We start from the raw sequence: 24,270 nt of genomic DNA on the forward strand, positions 1-24,270 counted from the left end.
ACTTAACCCACTGAGCCACCCAGGCACCCCGTAGTTGAAATGACATTTTAAATGAAACTTAAAAGCATTGGGACGCCTGGGTGGCTCAGTTATTTGAGCCTCTGACTTCAGCTCAGGTCATGATCTCACGGTTCATGGGTTTGAGCCCCACATCGCGCTCTGTGCTGACAGGCCAGACCCTGGAGCCTGCTTTGGATTCTGTGTCTTCCTCTCTCTCTGCCCCTCCCCTGCTGACACTCTGTCTCTCTCTCTCTTGCTCTCTCTCTCAAAAATAAATAAACTTAAAAAAAAACGCAGAAAAAGAGGGGCACCTGGGTGGCTCAGTTGGTGAAGTGTCCAACTCTTGATTTCAGGTCAGGTCACCATCTTATGGTTCATGAGATGGAGCCCCGCATCAGGTTCCGCACTGACAATGTGGAGCCTGCTTGGAATTCCCTCTCCTCCTCTGCCCCTCCCCTGCTCATTCACACTGTCTCTCTCTCTCTTTCTCAAAATAAATAAATATTGTTTCAAAGCAGGGAAAGGATCATTCAAACAAAAGAAAAGCTATTAATGACAGAAGAGACAACACTATCAAGGGACCTACAAGCATTAAAATTTTACTGCATTCAAATTATTAGTAGACAATGGTTAGAACAAAGACTGAAGAGAAAGACTGAAGAGAAAGAGAAGACTGTCATATCATGCAGGGCCCTGGATAAACCAGTTTAAAGAGTCCAGACTTGGTCATGTAGAAGACAGGAAGACATTGAAGGCCTTTAATATGAGACGTAACTTGATGAAATTAGTCTTTAAATCAACCATCTCAGGTCCTGTGTGGATAATAAATTTTAGGTTGAAAGTAGAAGTAAAGAAATACTGATGATAAGGAAAGGGAAGGAAACCACTATAATAATTTAGAAGATAGAAAATGAGGTCCTGACTTAGGTATGAATCAATAAGTGGTATAAATGTACAGATATTATGGAGGAAAATATGGAGAAAAAATTAACAGAATTTTTGAAGTACTGAGTGCTTGTTGCTTTGCAACATAGAGAAAATTGTGCTACAAGCTAATACGATTCAGGAAAAATACCGATTTGAAATATTGAGTTTGAGGTGCCCAGAAGAAATCAAGTTAGTGACATCTAGCAAAGCTTGGGCATATAAATATTATGCATGAAGGAATTAGGGTCAGAAATTCACTCATTCATTCATTCATTAAATCATTATTGATTAAGTGAGTATCAGGTGCCAGGCAGTACTCTAGATGATTAGATTAGAACAGAATATCAAAGACCTTTTATTAAATATATTATAATAAAAGAGACAGTAAATAATCTACCTAATAAAAAATAACAAATAGAGAATGATTGTGGTGTTATTTTAGGTAGGGTAGTTAGGAGAGACAGAGGATCTGGATGAAAATGGCTTGACAGAAACCAAGAGAGAAAAGTCACCTCAAGAGAGAATAGAAGAGGGCAAACAAAGTGTGGCAGTACTTTTGTAGATCAAATACATTAGAAAAAGAATCAAAGACTATTTCATTTATCTAATAAAGGTGAAAATTTTCTCAAAGGTTTCTATAACCTATTGGATAGTTCTTTGCATTTCTCTAAAAGACCTAAGTCCATCAATGTTAAATAATAGGTTAAAGTCACAATAGGTAACGGCATTTCTTTTAACAAAATGAAGCATCTCTGGAATGCTTACGTAGTATAACATATATGGAAGCAGCACACCATACAAGCATATCATACAAAAGAAAACTAATATACAAAAAAGCCAACAATATAACCTATTATATAATTAGAACTTACTTTTGAAATATTGGGTGTAAATATTTAAAATGTTACATTTTTGTTCTAGGTGTTATATATGTACACAATTTCATATAAGCTTATTTTTACACATGCTTCTATAGACAGCACTGGTTAAAATTTCTGTAGTGATTTATAAATTTCAAAGGAATTTTTTACCCATTTTAGGCATAGACGGCTGACTTTAATTAGATACATAAATATCAAATATCTTCTAATGCATGCAGCAAAAGATGCAAAGTTTCTACATCTATGCTATGCCTATTTTATCATTTTGTTCTAAGTTTCGGTTACCAGTTTAAGTTATAGTAACCAACATGAAGTGACTGTGAAGACAAAAGTAGACATACCATTTCCTTTCCATTACAGAACTCTTTTGAATAGCTAATGTAGACACAAGATGTGAAGAGCTTCATGGACTTTGATTTTTCAGGAAGAAATGCTGTGTAAATTGCTATGTGTAGATAAGATATGATATGACCTACAATGTCATCAAATCGATTTTATGAAAATATATTGTAAGGGGGTTTTACTATAAAACACGTGATGAAAAACAATAGTCAGAATTCTTTTGGAAAACTCATTTTAGTTTGTTTTAAAGAGAGAGAGAAGTGCTAGAGTATTGGTGCGTTTGTGCTGGGCATTAGACACAGCTTTTGCTTTTCATTGGCATGTTTAATAAAGTTTTTGTTTTGTTACCAAATTTGATTGTTCTCTTCAAATGGCTAAGCTTTTCTTATAGCAAAGTGTGTTGAAAGTATGCTAAGATCATCTGTTTTCATTTGTAACATAATTACCTTTCATTTCTTACTTTGTTACCATCTTCTCTCCTATTTTTTTTCTGACAAAATGTCATAGAATTTGTTTTAACTCCTTGTTATAAATGATCTTCCAGTGCCATGAAATATAGAAAAATTGAGACCTAAAGGGTAAAAAATGTGCCCATTTAAGAGTTTTGGTCCAATTGTTATTAACAGCGTGAACCATGTATGAGATCAAAACAATTTTTATCTTTCGTAAAAAAAATCATCATCAAAAGAATAGATGTTGATCTTATGTTTATGATGATTATGAATTCTTATTACTTTTTTATGTGTCTGTTAAACACAGCCCCTCATATTCAAATAAGCATGCTGCACTGTGTGTGAGAGGTGGAGGTGGACAAGATGGTAGAAGACATTCTGAAAAGAGAGAGGAGTATACATAAAAGTAAATAATTATGTTGTATTTAGTATAGGTAATACAAATGCACTAATATAGCCACACATCCACTGTACCTCTGCAAATTCATTTTCAAATTGTGCAATGATCTGAAATGTTTAGAAATGGATACAGAATAAAATTTCCAGCAATTTTTATGTATGAATCATTGAAAAATATAATCTATGCTGATTTATCCCAGATGGATGGATGGATAGATAGAAGATACACATTAGGTTAAGAAACAAGTTTAAAAAGAGAAAAAAAAAAAGAACCCAAATATGTTCTAGAAAGTTATCCCAAAGGGTGTCAGATGTAACTCTACAGTTTTATCTATTCACCTCAAAAGGAAATTTCTGTTTTCTGTTTCTGGTAGGAAATAATGGGAATTTCCAACTGTGATTATGATTGCTAGGGTGGGTTATCGTTAAACTAATAGCCCTCAATAATTCTACCTTCTTTCTCTTATTCTTCAATCCCTTTTATATGCATGATCTATCTATTCAAAAGGAGTTTTCAAATTTACATTTCTTCTTGTTATTTATATTTCATAAGGGCAAAAGAAACCTCAAGTAATGACATACACGTGTATCCATATTCATAATATCAGGATAAAAATAGAGGCAATACATGACATAAATCCTTAGGGACTATAACTTTCCAAGACATTTGAATCCTAATTTAGATTTATTGTATTAAAATATGAAGACTTTTCAGTAAAAGATTGATAGAGATTTTGTACACAGTATGTATCCAATATGTCAAACGATTTATCTTATTTTTTTTTATTAAGGAAGCAATGGCCATATCAGTTCACATATTTTAATCCTTAGGAAATAACATTTCTAGAAAAATCAACAAAAGACATAACTCAAGGAGGTATAACTGTATGAGAAGGAGATTTCAAGGTGGTTGCCAACCCCTCCCCACTTTTCATCTTATGGCAAACACTTTTTTCTGGTTTCAAACAAAAGAAGCTGCTTAAGTATAGTTAAACAACAGGAAGTGTATGAGAGAGTGTTATTTACCCTTTCTTGCTCTTGTGAGGCAGTTGTTCTGCCCTGTTTCTTGAGCTCAGGGAAACAGAAGTATTTAGAAGCTTAGAAATAATCACTTTCCCCATCCCACTGTCCATCCATCACTGAATTCTTCCTCGGGCATAAACACACGCCAGATTGACAGGGAAATTATATTTCTGGGTATGGCTGTGTGTGAGGAGAAGAGATTTCAGCTGTGTCTTGGAAGCAGAGGTCACTAATGGAATATCCCATGTATGATAAAAAAGAAAGCTTCTTTATTTATGCACAATATCTTTAGATGACCAAAAGTCCTAGACAGAAAAATACTCATTAATACCTAACTAGATTACTTCAATAGGCTATTTATAAATGACGGTGTAAATATGCATATATAATAGCCACAGGCTGGGTGCCTTGAACAGAAAATTCACATTGATAGTCTGCACTGCAAACTTTGTTTAAAGCGCTAAATACGCTATCAAGTCCTCTGACAATGACAGCAGAAGGTTCCAGACACTATTTGTTTCATAATCCTATCTAGCTGACTCTTTACTTCTTTGCAGCTCAAGTTGCCACCAAATGCTGAACTGGAGCGCGAGAGTCAATCCTTGTTTGGTTAATAAATTCCCAGCAACATATACCCCCAAGCCCCCAGGAGCTGTAGTGATGTCATATCCGTTGCCCAGGTCTCCACACCTCTCTCAGCAGTTACTCCCTTTATCTTTTTCTTGGATCAAAACTTTTGAGGTGGGCTGGCTAGACAGCAGCAGGAGAGAGGGTAAACTAGGGCGCGGGTTGGAGGAGCTTCAGCACCTCGGTCAGCGCCCACTGCAGCCCAACCCACCCTCTTGAGCTCGCGCGCGGACTCCCAGCTCTGAGAATGCCTGCGGAATGATCGCCCCCCAGGGCGGCTGCCGCTGCTGCCGCTACTGCTACCGAAGCTACTGCTACCTCTGCTGCTGCTCTTGCTCCTGCTCCTGCCACCGCCTCTGTCTCTACTCTGCTCTGACTGGCAGGCAGAAAGTGCAACTGACGAGGGAAAGGTCTCCGCAGTGAGAGTGGAGTGGCTACATAAAAGAGTAAAGAGAGGGCAAAAACCCAGATCAGAATGCAGGCGACGTCTAACCTACTCAATCTCCTGCTGCTGTCTTTGCTTGCTGGATTAGATCCTTCCAAGGTATGGGCAATATTTAACTTGTTTGAAATAAATGTGCCATATGTAACAAACCGACCAAAAATGCAAATAAATATGCCAAAGGCGGGGGGGGGGGGGCAAGAGAGAGTCGAAAGACAGCTCTTCCAGCTATCTTGTGCCTGGTTTATCCCTACTGCTTGTAAGATAACAAGGTGAACTACCAGAGGAATAGCTCCTCAAGGTAGAGTCCAGGCAAGGGGGGGGGGGGGGGGGGAGGACCAGGCGCGGAATATAATGTGTAGGGGCAGAGGGCTATGCGGTTCTCGGGGGAATTTAGCTTATTCCGTATCCCAGTGCTTAATGTTCTCTTCTGAAGTCGGACGGGCAATGCAAATGAGTTAGCAGTTGAAACAATGCAATTTGTAAACATGTACTAGGAGATGGTGCACTGTTTCTTTGTTGAAAGCAGAAAAGCGTTTTCCAGCTGATCCTGGTCAATAATACTCCCATCGCAGACGTGCTGCGGTTTGTGTCCAAAACATTTAGGATGCTGCTTGTAACACACACGGCAGAGCAGCAGAGCTACACTCTGCCATGGCTGAGACGCGTTCGTGAAAGGGGCTTGTGTTTATTTGCTTCTTTCTTTTTATTAAGAAAATTACGAAGCATTGAGGAAGTTCTGATTACCAGTGTTAAGAAACAGGAAGTGAGAACCCTACCAAACTAGGGAGGGCAGTAGGAAGGATGAGTTGTCTCACAGATCTTGAACTCCGAAAATTATCCAGTAACTGGTAATTAAAGTGAACGCTAAGCTCTTTTGATAAAAAGGTAGAAAAAAATAGAAATATTTTCAGCTGTGTAAGAGAAATGTCTTGACGATAAAGTGAGATAATTTGAGAGCTCAAGCATTCTAAGAAAATCACAATTATCTGGAATAAGAGATAAGGCATCTGGCAAAAAGAGTAAGAGATACAATTTTTTAAATCATTTTTCTTATTTAGCCTGTCAAGAGCACTTTGACTAAACAGAAAAAGTGATACCATGTTACAAAACCATTGAAAGCTGCATTTTGGAATATTGCAAAGTTATTTTTAAAGCTTTACATTATCTGTGCAGTGTAATGAAGTTTCTTTTCATATTTGGATACATACAACTAAGATGTAACCAAGCACGATCTAATACTGTGGTTGACAGAATATTTCTAGGCCTAATATAGTATATAGTGAGAACTTAGAATCATATCATACACACTTGTAGTTATTTCTGTGCACTTTTCATATTTAGAGAGATCTGATGAGAATTTTATTTTAAGCTATGGTTGTGCTGATATTGTCACTGTGACATCTTCACACAGTGTTTGAATGCCATCTTAATGATCGTAATAGAGTATTTTACATACTAAGGGGTAGCTTAAAAGCATGTTACATCCAGGTAAAATGGGATGATTTTATTTATTTATTTATTTATTTATTTATTTATTTATTGCCTCTGGATGTATAGTGACTCATTCTACCACTCTCATTCTATTATGTTGGTTACCACTTTTGAACATATTCTGTTGTATATCTCTTTTGGAATATTTTTGGTAAAACATTTTTAAAAAGCAGAGCCAATTCCTGAGTTACTGCAGAAGAAAATCACGTAAAGTGAATTTGTCATTCTTTAAAATGAATTCAGAAATGTAGAGCTATACTAACAACTACATGTGTGATTTGTCTGATATCTTTAGTGCATAAATATCTTCAATTCTTGAACCCCATCTTACCCAAATTCAATATATAAAAACAATAAAGAGCTATCAAATACAGAGATCAAGTCCCCAAATAAATGACCTATTTTAGTCAATATGATCTTTTCTGGTATTGACAAGTTTATTTGTGTGTATTCAACAGTATAAAACTTTTGCTTTAGACTTAACTGGGGCTATTTGGTACAAGTGAGCTGAGAAATGCAGGGAAAGAAAGGTATACATTAACTTTTCAAATTGTCCTTTTCAGATTCTAGATACTACAATAAAGTGTGCAAAGAACAGATGATACTTCGTTCTACACCACATATGACATTATACAAAATATTAAAAGATTCATAGCAAGTGATTTTAAGGTCTAAATTGCTTTTGGACTAGTAGACAAAATTTGCTTTAAAAAAGTGAATAAAAGCTACTTTTGTATGTTTTAGCAAACTGTTGTTGGTCACCAAACTATAGCATCCCTCCCAACCAAATCACAAATGGTACCACTGAATTCTCAAAATAATTGTCAATTAGATTATGAACCAGGAATTTTCACAAATTTTGTTTATTGCATTTTGTTTATTAACTCTTATTACTTAAGGGTTTAGATAATAAAATTATCATTCATAATATAAATTATGTATGGTGCAATTGAAATAAAACCCAATAATATAGAAGCATATAAGATCACAGTTTTTGGACAATAAGCAATAATTAAGCGGTGACATTTAAATATACACAAATTCAAAACAGCTGTTTTTAACATACTAATTTGCTAGAACTGATATACTTCACAATCACATTTTTAAATAAATGCATTCACGTATTCCTCTGTATTACTACACTTTATAGTAAACATCTGTATAATTACCCAGTATGCACAGAAATTGGCAAAATAAGAGAGCTCTTAAAATTGAATACATTTTTTCAGGCACAGGATTGCCACATATACCAAATATTAGAAATGTAAATCTTAGTGATCCTTGTATATTAATTTATCTAAAAACAAAAAGGCTTTCTACCAACAGTGCCAATTCCATTTCATGGAAGACTATATAACATTTAGGTTTATGATCATTTTTCCTGAGATTGAAACTTCCAGACCTTATATGGCATTTTATAAGGTGCTTAAGTATCGCCATCTTATGGCAAGATAAGTTACTTGAAAGTCAATTTTATTTTTAAATTAAAAAAAAAAGCCCAAACTTCCATATTCATAGAATGGATTAACTTTCAGTATGTACTTCCTTTTCTCTCATTTAATATATCATAATTGGCAAATTTAGTATTTTCTTTCAGCAGAGGAAGTCATTTTACCACTAATTAATTATTTGTATTTTTACATAGATTACCAATTTTCCTCTCAGGAAAATTATGAGAACTATGTTTTCTTAATTAAAATCTTATTAACAAGTTTCTAGTTCCATCTAGAAAAAACTCAGAGGTATATTACTTTGCCTATTTTAAGAGAAATTAATTTTATTTGTAATGGAGTGCCTGAACTATAGGCAATGTGCCAAACCATCATTCATTTAATAAGTAAATTGAAAATAAGAGTGAAAGCTTGTAGGAATTCAATTACTGCTTAGTTTTATAGAGAAAGGACTATTTCAGTACAGGAAATTCCTGAGAATGGCTGCTAGATGGCATCTCTGTGCTTTTAAACTAAACACATGAGTTCAGTAATGACCTTGATAGTAGGAGAGTGAACCTCTTTTTCTTTTTACAAGAAGATTTTTAGCAGACCATGATTTGAACACTGTAACAAAATAGTTATTCCTGTGAATCAGAACCATGAATTTCTCTGCTCTGCAATGATGCACCAGGAAGAAAGGAAGGTATAAATGTGGCCGTGCAGGTTTTAAACAGAACATTTTTTACCAAAGTCAGATACTTGGGGAACAGTTAAAAAGAGGTGAAATGGGCATAGGCACACATTGCAGCGACTGTTGAACTTTAAAGCAGTCATACTTGTATGATAAATATACTGGCAAACGTCCTGGCACACTTAGATTGAGAAAACATTCACTATCTTCTTACGTAGAAATACATGAAAGAACTTATCACCATGGTGCTTGCTCACACTACAGACATAAAATGTAACAATGATTCAGCAATAATCTTCAGCACCAAACTGTTCTTTCTGTCCAAGACAAGCCAGCCAATTAGAACTCTTGCATTAAATAATACGGTTGCTTTAAAGCCACATAAAGATGATGAATACTAAGATAATTTCAATAATTAAATTTGTAATACTTCATAATTTAATACACCATGGATAAGTGTCTTTGCATTTTGGTACTGCTAAAGAAAATCATCAAAGACCTACATTGGCTAGAGGTGGTTTTGTACATAAATCTAGTGACAGTTCTTGTTCTTTGAACTTTCAAATGATGTTAATAAAAAGCAAAAACAAGAGAAATAAGCTGAGATAAATCTGCTGTAAAATCCAACTTAAAAATCTGTCTTCTCCTGTAGTTCCTGTATACCAGACACAGTCTCTATACAAGAGGACCCACTCAAGTTAGCACAGACATTATGGATCAATGGCATTTGGCAAAAACCTGTCATTACACACGGGTAAACCCTGATAAAGTTTTGGCATCCTCAACCCAATTACACTTTTATTTTAAAGAAAGTAAATATTCTTTCTCATTCTCTTGGCAATTTGAAAAGGTTACAGTGGTACTGTTTCCTTTTTCTTTTAAAATTCTATCCCACGTAATTTTGCAATTACGCTCTTAAAAAAAAAATATATATATGTATATATATATATATATAAATGTGTGTGTGTATATATATGTGTGTATATGTGTGTGTGTGTGTGTGTGTGTGTGTGTGTGTATATATATGAATGATGTTGAGGGAGCTGTGATCTTAGTGCCCTCACTTGTAAAATGTGAAGCCTACATGTTCTGAAAACTTCTTTGTTAAATTCTAGAATAACTCTATGCTACGCTTTTGGCATGTTTGTGTCTCCATTTCATATATTGAAACCTAATACCCAAGGTGATGATGTTAAGATTTGCAGCTTTTGGGAAGTAATTAGGTCCTGAAGATGGAGTCTTCATAAATGAGATTTATGATATAGGAGGTCCCAGAGAGAGAGCTCTTTCTTTCCACCATGTGAGGATACAAAAAGATGTCTGCATCCTGGAAGAGGGCCCCCACCTGACCATTCTGTCACCCAGATCTTAAACTTCCAGCCTCCAGGGCTGAGAGAAATAAATATGTTTATAAGCTACTCAGTGGAGTACTTTTTGTTATAGCGGCTCAAACAGAATGCAGTATGTTATTTAATAATATTTGATCATTAAAAATTGGCAAATTGTTTTGCAGGTTATAGCTTCTAAGATCATAAACTTTGTGAGATCTAGGGACCAGCCTGCCTAGATAATATCATGAAGTTTTCATCTTCTGGGTTTGGCATTCAAAGCCTTCAGTTTTCTGCTTCTTCTGCACCGTCCTCTCCTTCCCTCCTGTCCCACATTCACCATCCCAGCAAAGTGGGCTCACCTGTCAAGATTGCTAGTGTCTTTGAAAGCCAACATGTTTCCTGCTTCATCTCTTTTATTTAATGAAGAATTCTCTAGTGAAAAGCAAAGTAAAAACTTATTCTCATATGAAAGGAATTACTCATATAGGGAGGTATTTGGGAAGACTACTTAGAAAGTTCCTGCATATTCATTGCTGACTTTTCCCAAGCAGGAACATCCTTGAGGATTTTAGGCTGGCAATTATTAGAAATATCTTGATTTTTGTACTGATAATATATATAAAGAAAAAAATGAGATTGGATAAAGCTAAGACTTGGCATTTGATTTACTAAGGTATTAGTCACATTTTACCTTAAAACAATTGGCATCAAGAAACAGGCAGGCAAACCATAGGAGACTCTTAACTATAGAGAACAAACTGAGGGTTGCTAGATGGGAGGTTGGTGGGAGATGAGCTAAATGAGTGAAGGGCATTAAGGAGGGTACTTGTTGGGATGAGCACTGGGTGTTGTATATATGTGATGAATCACTGGATTCTACTTCTGAAACCAATACTACACTGTATGTTAACTAACTTCAATTTAAATAAATTAAAAAAAAAAACATTTGGCATCAGTGAGAGTAATAGAGGAGATACAAAACCAGACAGTTGTCTTTGCAGGTTAGTTGACAGGACAGTGAGTTTGGGGGATCATCTGCACATTTGTGTCAGTATGTTTGTGTGCATATATGTGAACAGATTATTTCACAGTAGAATTAAAATATTAAAGTAATATCAAAAGCTATTTAAACATTCACTACCTAGATCCCAGGCTTAAATCTACAAAATGATCTTGAAATTACTCATCCATTTACTCAGTCTATACCACTTACCAATTAAAAACTTTGAAGGAGATTTCCTATGAAACTAATATTTTCATGGTAATTTTCCAGTATAATTTTTTAAGTTGTATACCCAATTAATTCAATATAAAAGGGCAAGCTGGACATGAAATCTTAAGAACTGATTTTAAAGCCTAACTGTGCAACATTTCAGTGAGACACTTACCTTCTCTTAAGCTCAGTTTTCTCAAGTGCAGAAAAGATGGAATTGCAATAGAATTTATACCATTATTAATTATATATATATAATTATATATATATCATTTATATATATAATTATTTATATAGATAAAACTGTAAGTTTCTAAATAAATATTTCATAAAACCAGTCAACCTATAACCAGATCTAAAGACTTTTGTACCATATACTAAGATTGTAATAGAAAAGGACCTCTCCTGGTCCTTCTTTCTTGCTATTCCTTCTCAGCTTTCAGAAAAGTGAATGCCATGTTTTTATATGATCAGAAGAATTTCTCACAACCAGCCCATAATTTTGGTCAAAGCTCCAATTTCAACATATCACCTTAAAAATTTACATCATACTTCTATCCCAAAGGGTGCCTCTTATAAATTTATTAGAAAAAAAATATAAGACATGGAGAGTGGTTCCATAATATCGGAGCCAAACGACATCCAGAAAAGAGCTTTTAAACTAATCGTGGAGAGTGGATCACAGAGAGGATGACTATTTTTAAACAAAGATCAGCTGATAAACCTGCTTTCTTTGACCAGCATAAAAAGTGTAGGGTTCTTGTGACTTTGCAAAGTATACCAATGATAAAGTAGTTTAAACCTTCTCGGTGATTTGAAAATATTAAAGAAAGAAGGTTTAGAAAGAGACGTTACCAAGTCACTCAGTCTAAAAATGTTCAGGGCAGAAAGTCATTGTTTTAGTCCTTTCATGCTACACTAACAAAAGATCACAGACTGGGGAGTTTATTAACAACAGCAATTAGGGAAGTCCAAGACCTAGCTACCAGCATGGTGAAGTTTTGGCAAAGGTCATTTTCCTGGTTCATAGCTGGTGCCTTTTCTTTTTTTTTAAAATTTTTTTTTTTCAACGTTTATTTATTTTTGGGACAGAGAGAGACAGAGCATGAACGGGGGAGGGACAGAGAGAGGGAGACGCAGAATGGGAAACAGGCTCCAGGCTCCGAGCCATCAGCCCAGAGCCTGACGCGGGGCTCGAACTCACGGACCGTGAGATCGTGACCTGGCTGAAGTCGGACGCTTAACCGACTGCGCCACCCAGGCGCCCCAGCTGGTGCCTTTTCACTGTCCCCTCAGTGAATCTCTTTTATGAGGGCACTAATCTCATTCATGAAGGCTCCCCCTTGATGACCTGTTCACCTGCCAAAGGTCCTACCTCAATACGATCGCACCAGACATTAGGATATCAACAATTTGGGTAGGAAGTACACAAACATTCAGACCATAGCAATCATGGAGAAATGCCAACTTTTATGAACACAATTTCTCTGCTCTTTTCTCTTGGATGGTTTTCTCGGTCCCTATGTTTATACTTAGTTTCCTGCTCTTCTTAATAGAGACTTTTACCAAGTGCTTGAGAAGACCTGACCCTTAATTAGCCCCTTAACAATACTTCCTCCAATGTTATGCATCCAAATCAAGTCCACATGAGTAACTCATGAACTGATACTTTCTTTTCTCAGTTCAATTCATGTAGATAATATAAAGGGTAAAACTAGATAAGGATGACTATTTATATTTAGGATAGACCCTAATCATGAAAAACTAATATTTAAGAAATGCATTGTTTCAAAAACATTTGCATACCATTCTATAGTGAGATTTAACTTATTTCTGTTATTACTATGAGAGGTTGCAAACCTTTTTGAGGAGAGAGGATTCCAAAATACAGGAACAACATAAAACCATGTCTATCAAGAGTGCCACTAATTTGAATGGTGCTAATAAAAATACTCAAAAGTATTGTTGGAACAAAAAAAAGAATTTTCCAAGGACTTTATCCTTTATGCTTTAAAAACAAGGTGTTATAAAGCATATATCACAAAGCTATGCCTTCTGTCATTCTTATAACAAGCTCTCGGAAGAATAAAAATAAGTTCAGAAAGAGGATCACAGATGCTGTTGAGTTCCTGCTTTTGCCTCTCCTTGGAAAGCTCTTTCCCTCTTATCCATATGTCAAAATTTTACCTATATTTTAAGATGCAACTCAAATGTCACGTCTTCCATAAATTCTTCTCTGACACGCCTCATCCCCCAGGAAGAGGTAATCCTGATAAACTAAGACCTCCTATAACACAAGAATCATGTTTTATTCACCTTTGCATCTATAGCCACTCCCACTGTGTCTGACACATAATAGGTGTTCAATGAAAACAGAATGAGCTGGATTTCTTTTCCCCCAAAATTTGTAGAACACTCTACCTAATCACTCTTATTACACTTTCCACCTTCTTTCCCCCCCACCCCAACTGGGTATTTATTGTATTGTGTCTCCCCTACTAAATTATAATATAACTGAGAGAAGGCTGTGTTTTGGTCATTACCTTGTCCTTTCTTATCTAGCAACTAGCACAGTGCCTCTTCAGGTGAAATATAAATATATGAAGAAAATAAGAAGTCAAGGAACACCAAAAAACTTAAAATCCTGGGTTAAATAAGCCATGAACATAATATATGTTTAGGATCCATGCTCTCATCAGAAAAGATATTAGGGGCAGGGAAGAAACATAAATTTTAAGAATCTTGTTTTCAAAGGTTCAGAACTCATATCAAGTTATTTACCTTGAACAATACTGCAAGATTATGTCTTTTAAAATTTCTGATTAGTTTCTTGTCCTATCTCACCATCCTCAGTGCTATTTTTGACTTTTGGTAGCTCTTGGGAATGCTACAACCTTAACACTCTTGTGAATTACCTGATGTGTTTCCTAACACTTGGTGGTAATGTTAGCATTTCTTCTTATTCCTTGATATATATATATATATATATATATATATATATATATATATATAGGCATCCATTTTATTGGTATAGGCTTATAAGTTGGAAGAGCATATTAATGTGTACTTATTGTTTTGACCATCTTTATTTTATGTAATGTCTTAGCCTTATCTGATAAGTTAGTATATTATTGGTATTTCTCCATCTCTTTTTAGGGACTCCATTATTTTTTTAAGAATCAAAAATATTCCCTTAAAATTATTCTCTTCCTATACATTCTTATCATAGTACCATATAAAGAAAAGGAATATTGGCTCTATATTTGTACTATATTACTAAATAAGCACAATACCATGATACAGAATTATATTAAATGATTCAGAGCAAATACAGAGTGGAATTAGAATCATCTGAATTGTAACTTCTGAAAAGTATCAGATATTCGATATTTTCATAATTAACTTTGTAGGTTAAAAGGCTTTGAAAATAAATGTCAATAATAAAATTGTTCTAACAGCACAAACAGCTATCTAGATAACCCCAAAGGGAGGGCATAAATTGAATAGATGATCCTTTTTATTTTTCCAACTAAGTTGAAGGTGATTAAGAAGCATTATCCCATGATGATTTAAATAGCATTACCAGAGGGACCAATTCCAGATGGCAGGATTTCTTCAAATAGAGAATCAGTATTGGAAATGTTGATTCACTGGCACCAAAATGTCACTGGTGAAATATTAACTTACAAAAGACACCACCACTTCTGGGAATGATCTATGTCTATGGCTACCTAGGGAATTATTTATCTGGAATTAGTACCAATGGTAAGTATTTTTACATCTACATATGTTTTGTGGCATGAAGACTAAATCTTAGTGCCTATCACTGTAGTAATAGACAAACAGATATTTTCTGACTTGGGACCCACTGAAGACTTCTGATTATATTTACCATTTATTATTTACATTGTGCTACAGCTATCTTCTACTTTTTACAACAAGCTGAATGCTAGACAAATCCAGAGAATAAAATGACTAGTTTGATTGCCATATATACCTTAAAGCACTCTAGGGATAAGCAGGTGGAAATATACAGAGACTTATGAAGTTCATGCCAAAAAAAAAAGTAGCTATTGTAATATGACTCAAAACTGGGCATAAGATATGTGAGAGTAAGGAATCAAGTGGACGGAATCAATCAATAATTTACTCATGGTGCCGTATTAGTTCTGACAGGAATGACTTTCCTGTCAGTCAAAGCAATAAAAGACTCCAACCCTAAATATTTGTCCTAAATAAAACGGGGTAAAACTCCAAGAAGTGATAAAATCATAAATGAGCTTATATGTAGCATAGAGGTGAATGCATTCATATATAGCTAAAAGAAAAAGAATTGAGAGGAGATAAGTATCTGTTTACACATTGGGGATAGATTGAGGCTGTTACAGATGATGCATTCATTTGCCAACATGTACTTAAGTATTTCAAGTGGTTTACTGCTCCCCCCCACATATACACAGAATGATTGCATTCATTAATCTGAGAACTGGTTATCATTTTATTGCTGTTGGCATTCACTTTTAGAACAAAATCTCTAATTTAGTTAAACTAATCTTTAATATCTGTTAGTAAGAAGAAACAGAAGCAAGCAAAGGCAATGAAAACATCATTAATTTCCTTTTTCTTTCTAGCATCTTAACTTTGCAAATAGAGACACAATAGAAATGTGATTATATTTTGTCCATTTGTAGTCATTTCTTTTGGAAAAGATACCTCTCAAGGGACTCAACCTAATTAATATTAACTTAACATATAAAATGAAAATAAAGGAAAAGAGAAACCATACCGAATCAAAACAAATTACATAATGATTAGGAAATTAGAAAGTCCATGGTGTTACAGACAGAGTACTAAATTAGGAATTTAAAAATCCGGGGCCTAGTATCAGTTTTGCAACTGTCTAGTTATATGGCCTGAGACAACTCACTAAATTTTTTGGTTTACATTTCCTCATGTGCAAAATGAAGATGTGGAGCCAAATGTTCTTTTTTTTATGGGTAGGTCCTCTTAAAATGGGGTACATTCATCTCTTATAAACCTAGTTCATCATTGTTTCATCCTCCCTTCTGCTCATAGACTTTCAAATTGTTAAAAGTAAAGGGAAAACTTAGGCTTCTTTTACTTTGCTGTTGAAAATCAAAGTTTAATATCATTGAGAAAATCATGGCAACTTACTCATCTACATAGAGCTAAAAATAAATGTAAAATATATAAGCTAATTTCACATCTCAAGCATTACATAATATTTAATATTTATTTTGTATGTTTCCTTTATATTAGCTTTTGAAGATTTAATGAAAAATAAATGAGAGAAGGACATTGTGCTTCTATTGTCTATCTGACAGTAGTTAAAACAAAAGAGACTCTAAGAGTTACAAGAAATAGGCCATCTATTTTATTTCTGCGTAAAGGAAAACTCTCCTCTATAACATAACTAATGGGTGGTTAGCTAACTTTTGTCCATATGTTTCTAATATTGGGGAGTGGGACAGTATTCAAGGAATTGGATTATTTTTAATCAAAAAAATTAGAAAATTTCTTTTTAAATTGAGTTATGATTTCCAATGATATTTTATACTACTGAGCTATGATTCATTATTTGGCTCAATACAATAAGAAAAAAAAATAGTATGGACTGTGGTAGGCAATAACATCCTCACATACTATTCCCCAGAAACTGTGAATATGGTACCTTACTTTTGCCAAAGAGAATTTGTAGATGTGACTAAATTAAAGATTTTGAGATGGGAAGATTGTCCTACTTTTTCTGATGGGCCCAGTGTAATAAAAAAGGCCCGTAAAAGAGGATGGCTAGATGCTTAGAATCAGAAAAAGAAGAGATGATGACAGACATTGGAGGGAGGTACTTTACAGATGGAAGAAGGGCCAAAAGCCAAGAGATAAGGGCCGCTTCTAGAAGCTAGACAGCTAAGAAAATGGATGCTTCTCTAGAGACTCCAGCAAGGAATACAGCCTTGCTAATAACATTTTGATTTTAGCCTCATAAAACTTATTTCATAGTTCTGCCCTTCAGAACTTAAGACACCAAACTTGTGTTGCTTTAAACCACTAAGTTTAGAGTAATTTTTTTACAGCAGTAATAGGAAAATAACACATTAGTCTAGATGATAATAATTACTATGTAAATTATTATTTTGACTTAACATAAGTCAGCCAAATAATGCTATAGTCTATGCTTGTGAATATTAAGGTTAGAGAGACAATAGATGTGAAATTACAGTGAGTTCTAAAAATTCAGTTACATAATATAAAAATTAAAAATGCTTATAAAGAAGCCTAATTAGATTATATATAACTCTGAATTCATTACATGATAGGTAACTGTGTTCCCTGACATTTTTAAGATACAAAGTGAGTCCTTCAGTTGCTGTTGTTAGGTAAAGTCTGCCTATAGACTCTCACTCAAATCTCACTCTCAATCTAAGAATTAAATCGTTGTCATTCCGTTTCTTTGCCAGCCTAGGATTTTAAAAGCATTTGATGCCACATTCTTTTACTGGATTTGTCATCTATAGTGAAAATACAAATAAATTGGCTACTATGATTTAGTAAAATGATACAGACTTCTCCTTCTTTTCATCAGTCCAATTCGATCTACCAAAGGCGCTGGCATGTCTTCAGATGAAAGCAATTTTGTTTAGAGAACCAATGCATGTTACACAATAAAGGCATGGTCAAACACAATGAATGCTTAGTGACATTCCACAAAGTATAAGCAAGATCCATCCCTTTTATATGCAGTTGAAAGAGAAAATTATGTTGTTAAGTTTGCTTATTTAATTTTAAATAACTGGTATTTGTTTTTAGCTCTAAGACCATTTGTGAAGAAAGTAGTCCAGGAATGAATGAATGACTTTCAATGATCTTAATTTATCACATGTGAAAGAGTAGTCCACTTGCATTCATATCATAATAATTTTTTTCAACAAAATACTCATACCTGGCACTATTGTAGGAGTCAGAGATAAAAGAATTTTTAAAAACATTTTTTAAATGTTTATTTATTCTTTGAGAGACAGAGACAGAGCACAAGTCGGGGAGGGGCAGAGAGAGAGGGAGACACAGAATCCACAATGGGCTCCAGGCTCTGAGCTGTCAGCACAGAACCCTCCGCGGGGCTCAAACTCACAGACCCCGAGATCATGACTGACCAAAGTCGGACGGTTAACTAACTGAGCCACCCACGTGCCCCAGAATTTTTAAAAGGTATAGTTATTACTCTCAAAAAGCCCTTAATATTTTCTACTGGAGAACTCAATCAGATATACTAATAATTGTAGTACTATGTGATATGTTCTATAACAGACACTTGCATAGGACACACAAGTAAGAAATAGAGAAGGAACACCTACAGAAGGCAGGGCAAAGGAGAAAATTTCCTGCGGGACGTGATGCTTAAAGGAAGATCAGCCAAAAAAAAAAAAAAAAATGAAGGAAGAAAGGGGTATTCCATTAAAGGCAACAGCTTATATGAAGTCAAAGAGATATAAAAGAGTATGTGAAACACTGAAGATCTTTCAACATGACTTGAGTTCTTTTACTACTAATTTTATGAGAAGTAGGAGAAAAGTTGATGAAAAAAAAAGCTATTGGTGGCACTAAAATGGTAGAAAAATGATTGCCTAGGGGCACCTGGGTGGCTCAGTTGGTTAGGCATCCGACTTCGGCTCAGGTCATGATCTTGAGGTCCCTGAGTTGGAGCCCCACGTCAGGCTCTGTGCTGACAGCTCAGAGCCTGAAGCCTGTTTCGGATTCTGTGTCTCCCTCTTTCTGTGACCCTCCCCCGTTCATGCTGTCTCTCCCTGTCTCAAAAATGAATAAATATTAAAAAAAAAAAAAAGAAAAAAGAAAAATGATTGCCTCAAGGGTCCAAATTTGACCTGTACCAGATTTTAAAATATTTCCGAACTACCTTAACTCAAAACAAATAAAAAGCAATAGTGAGAGTTCTCCAGAGAAATAAAATAGGGTGTTTGTGTGTGCGCGCACCTAGGTATGGAAAAAATATATATATATATGTATATAAATATAAACATTTACACGTATGATACATTATATGTATATCATACATAATATATAAAAAATATTGATTATGAGGAATTGGCTCATGTGATGGATACTTCCCCACATCTGTAGTCAGCAAGTTGGAAACCCAGGAGAGCCAAAGGTGTAGTTCCAATTTGACATCACCTAAAACTTTTAGTCAGGTTGCATACTGATTTCAAATTCTATTGACCAGATTTTTTCATTGTGCAAAGATTTTTCATCTTGAAATTTCTTTCACCTTTATTTTTCCTTTTCCTCCCTTCCTTATTTTCTTCCTTTTTTTCTATTCATTAAAAAAAATACAGGGGCGCCTGGGTGGCGCAGTCGGTTAAGCTTCCGACTTCAGCCAGGTCACGATCTCGCGGTCCGTGAGTTCGAGCCCCGCGTCAGGCTCTGGGCTGATGGCTCGGAGCCTGGAGCCTGTTTCCGATTCTGTGTCTCCCTCTCTCTCTGCCCCTCCCCCGTTCATGCTCTGTCTCTCTCTGTCCCAAAAATAAATAAAAAACATTAAAAAAAAAAAATTAAAAAAAAAAAAAAAAAAAAAAATACAATAAAACCCCATCATAATGTCAAAGTTGGAGGAGACCAAAAGTTCAAACGTGGCAAAACCATTTTCCATGTTGCAACAAAATACCAAAATGACCAGGGTAAGCCTGCCATGGAAGTCTGGAGTCCGTCACCAATTACATGACATCTGTATCACCAGGGTCTTATGGTGGAAGATTTTCAATGCATTTTTAGAATGTCCGCCATGCATCCAGCATCAACTAGAATCTAGGATACAGCAGTGACATCTGAAACAAAAGACTCTGCCCTCATAACGTTTAAACTATAACTAAAATAAATAATAAACAAAACAAATAAGTAAAATGTATATGGAAAGAAAATAAAACAAGAATAAGAGGCAGTGACACGCTGTGAGGTAGAAACAAATAGAATAGGTCCCACAAGAAATCTGATACTTGAGCAGAGACTTGAAGATGAGAGAGTAAGCTATGTACATATCTGGCAGAAGAGGGTTCCAAGCACAGAAAATTTTAATTACAAATTCAGTAAAGTAAGAGCATACATGCCACGCTTGAGAAAAGGCAAGGAGGCTACTGAACAAATGAAATGAGCAAAGAGTAAACTTACAGGACGTGAAATCAGCAAGTTAGCAGGGGGCCAGATCATATGGATGCCTGCAGGTGGTTTGAAGGATTCTGAGTGGGATGGGAAGATACCAGTGTGTTTTGAGCATAGATGTGACATATTATTTTACTTCTGGTGGTCAGGGAAGAAGTAGAAAGACCAGGTGGTATAAAAAACTAAATTAGTGGTGGCGGTAGCGAACAGAATTTGTTCAACGGATTGAAAATTGGCAATGGAAGGTTTTTGGCTTGAGCAACTTGGAAGGAAATATGTCTCTCAAGATGCAAAACACACTGGGAGAGGAGAACAGGAGTTTGATTTTAAAGTTGCTAAGTTTGAAATGTCTATTAGACACTCAAATGGAATTGTTAAGTAGGCAGTTGGTATTTAGAGTTCAATGGAGAGGTCTGGACTAAATATCTCATTTTGAGAATCATTAATATGTAGACAGCATTCAAGCCCATAAAACTGGACGGTATCACCAAAAGAAGTAGTCTGAATACTATGCCTCAAATATTTAGAGGTGAAAAGCTGAGGGAAAAGCATTAATAGAGCCTGAGAAGGAACTTAGGAGATAGGAAGAAAACTTGGAGAAGATACTGTCCTGAAAACAACATGACCTCTACATCAAGATGTCTCAAAGAGAAACATTTATTAAATTATTAAATTATCATATGTTTTATATGGGCCAAGTAATATGAACACTGAAAATGAATGGTCTTTGGAAATGGAATCATTGGTGATATTGAGAAGTAGTTTCAGTAGACTGATGGTGGCAAAAACCTCATCTTAACAGATTCAATAAAGTATAAAGGAAGAACAATTACAGATAACAGATATAAACAAGACAGGAGTTTTGCTGTGAAGAGAAGAGAAACAGGGTAAACTTAGAGGAGGAAATAGCATCAGACACGTTTAGTTTTGTTGATGTCTAAAATGGAAGAAATAACACCATGTTATAATGCTGATAGGATCATGAATGGTTTTAAATAGGAGCACAGAGAATTCTCCCATGAGAACAGGTGGGAAGACAAGGTATATGTACAGTAATGCTATTTGTAATTTAGATAGGGCAGTGCAGACACATGGAAGCTCTCTTGTAATTGCTTTCATCTTCTCAGTGAGATAGAAAGCATGACCATCACCTAAGAGTGACAATGGGTTATTGGTGGAAAGAAGAAAAGAATAATGTTCTGGCAACTGCAATTAGGAGCAAAGAGGACAGCTTTTCCACTATCTGGCTTTGATAGAGGAGTGTGGCAAAGGGCTTGAGAGTGACTTAGAGGCAGCGGTCTACTCAGGGGAGAACCAGATTTCAATAAAAGTAAAAAAGGTGAAGAGATTTTCAGAGAAGAGAGTAGACATGAGGGAATGTCACTAATGATTAATTGTGAGTATCTCACATGTTGCTGTCTGTATTAAATCGATGATGAATCTTTCATGTACATTGAAAGACAAGTCTGAGTTTTCCCCCAGGAACCAGTTATTTTTTCACTGACTCTATGAAGAAGTTTAGCCAGCCCAAAACTCTCTTGTGGAAAATGTACAAAGCCATAAACTAGTTGAAGGGCATTCAACACTGAGTATCATAGAAAGTGAAAAGATGTAGCACCTCTTTCCCCCTCACTTTGGGCCAGATTTATCTTTGATGTCACATCGTACTCAAGGGAAGACCCAACCATTGAGTCTTAGAAGCTGATATGATAACTAGGAAAAACGGGCAGAGCTGACAGCCAGTGCGATTGTATATTTAACCATATTGGGCCAAACCTCTACCCTGAAAATTCCCTTGGAACATTTTTAAAGCAATACAATAAAATTGTATTGGTGGCTGATACGGAGGCTAGCAGCTCCAACTAGCAACGTTCCCACATCCATAAAAACATATTGTTACAGCCACATCGAACATACACATGAAAACGGGGTTCACTTTTGTTTCTTCCACAAATCCTGAGACCAAAATAAAATCATACTTCAATGTACTATATTAATGGAACGAAATTTGTAGTTTGTTGTATTTAGCAATTTATTTCTGCTCTAACATATGTCTAAGGAGACATGGCTCACATAGGTCTTTTAATCTAGTACATGATGTCTTTCTAATTATCCAGAAAACATAAAAGAAGAAAAATGCTAAGTTTAATCTTATGTGACTAAAGCGAGCAAACCAACCCCCCCAAAAAATCTATATGACATATCCTCTCATTTTCTTGTTACAAGATGATATTATAATAGAGTAAAAGGAATGAGGAATGTTATGGCGATATAATGATGAAATAAGAAAATGGAAACAAAAATTCAAACATATGCCTGTGTATTTGTGCATATGTGTGCTTGTTTGTGACAGACGGGAAGTTTCATATGGCAACTATTAAAGTAAAACCTCAACAATTGAAACATTACATTAATTATAGGGGCAACAGAATTAATTACAAAATACTTTTAAATGCAGCTTATTTCCAAATCACATAATAATCTAAGTTAGTCCTACAAATTTTAACTGTTGCCTAATAGAGAGCTTTAGAACTCATTGTAAAAATAAATGAGGTCACTTCCAAATTATCCTATCAATTAAATGAACATGGGTGATTTAAATTCCCCATGAAAATTCTGCTTATAGTAAAAAAGCTTGTTTCCTTCCTTCCTTGCTTTTTTCCCTTTTATGCCAAGAAAACACCATTTTTTAACCTCTATCATAGTTATTATATGGTCCAAATGATGGGAAATTGTAGTAAATAACATTTCTTGATTGAAATTGTAAGAAATGGTGTGTCTTATTTGAAGCATGTTACTTCTCTCTGAATAACATATTTCTCAGTAATATAATGGGGAAATAATACCTCCTTCATGGGACTACATGAAAGTTAAATAACATTCTGAAGCACCAAATCTACTGCCAAGCACTTAGTAAGTGCTAAATGAATGGCAGCTTATTTTTCAGTAAATTGGTGTTCAAAAACATGCTTGTGCTATATGTCCTACTGTTTAACTGATATAATAGATCTACATCCTGACATTACTCATTCAGTTCATCTTATCCAGTTTTACATGATTCTCACCATATCTTATGAAAAAAAAAATAAAAAAGATATTTATTCCTTTCAGAATGTTCATTCAGGTCCCCCACATGCTGGGATTTTAGTTTGTTCCAATTTTCTATGCTCTTTTTTCTACTCATGTCCCGTTTGGTATTTATCCAGAATCATAGTAAGCGTTCAAGAAAAAGAGAAATACAAACAGATCTAAATTTCAGTTGACTGTGGTCCAGCTCTTTAGCAAAACAGAGTATCTCAAAGAACTCAGAGATTAATTAAAGATGTCAGAATAGAATAAAATCAGTTACTGGATCATCTGAGAACTTTTCCCAACTGTTATAGTGAAAATGTTGAGAATGAGGAAAAGGTTGATTGAAACACCCAAGTGAATAGTATTTAATTACTAATCATGTTGGACTCTTCCATTTTAATAACGGATGTTAATTCTACCACTGGCACAGCTGTTAATACACATAGTTCATATAACTACCGTTGGGATTTCCAGAGAGTAAAATTTCTAGTCTACCACTACCTAACTTTTTTTTATCGAAAGCTTTGTTGAGAACAAATAATTCGGGGAAGGTTGTTTGAATACACAGTTTGTTAAACGAGACTGTCCACGAACTAGGGAATGTATATTGCAATAGCTCCTTCTTCTTCATTGTGTGGTTCCTAATAAAGTAGATTTTATATCATGCCAAGTGAATCTATTAACAAATGTGTAAAGAATTTTAAGATCCTCAATAAAGAACGGAAGGATGGAAAAATTATCCTTCTCTGGA

At 35.1% G+C, this 24,270-nt stretch overlaps 1 protein-coding gene across 2 annotated transcripts in view; it reads left to right on the top strand.

The window, feature by feature from the left end:
- The first annotated feature begins 4,696 nt into the window (after positions 1 to 4,696).
- Positions 4,697 to 24,270, top strand: part of OLFM3 (olfactomedin 3) — a 188,981-nt gene continuing 169,407 nt past the window's right edge. The window contains exon 1 of one of the 2 annotated variants that reach the window (XM_058716383.1): positions 4,697 to 5,195. In XM_058716383.1, the coding sequence (XP_058572366.1) occupies positions 5,127 to 5,195 (69 nt within the window). In that variant the 5' untranslated portion in view covers positions 4,697 to 5,126. The remainder of the gene's footprint in view (positions 5,196 to 24,270) is intronic. The other variant, XM_058716382.1, reaches the window with a different exon arrangement.

The sequence above is a fragment of the Neofelis nebulosa genome, chromosome 2 (genome assembly GCF_028018385.1).
Source record: "Neofelis nebulosa isolate mNeoNeb1 chromosome 2, mNeoNeb1.pri, whole genome shotgun sequence".
In the NCBI taxonomy this organism is placed as follows: domain Eukaryota; kingdom Metazoa; phylum Chordata; class Mammalia; order Carnivora; family Felidae; genus Neofelis; species Neofelis nebulosa.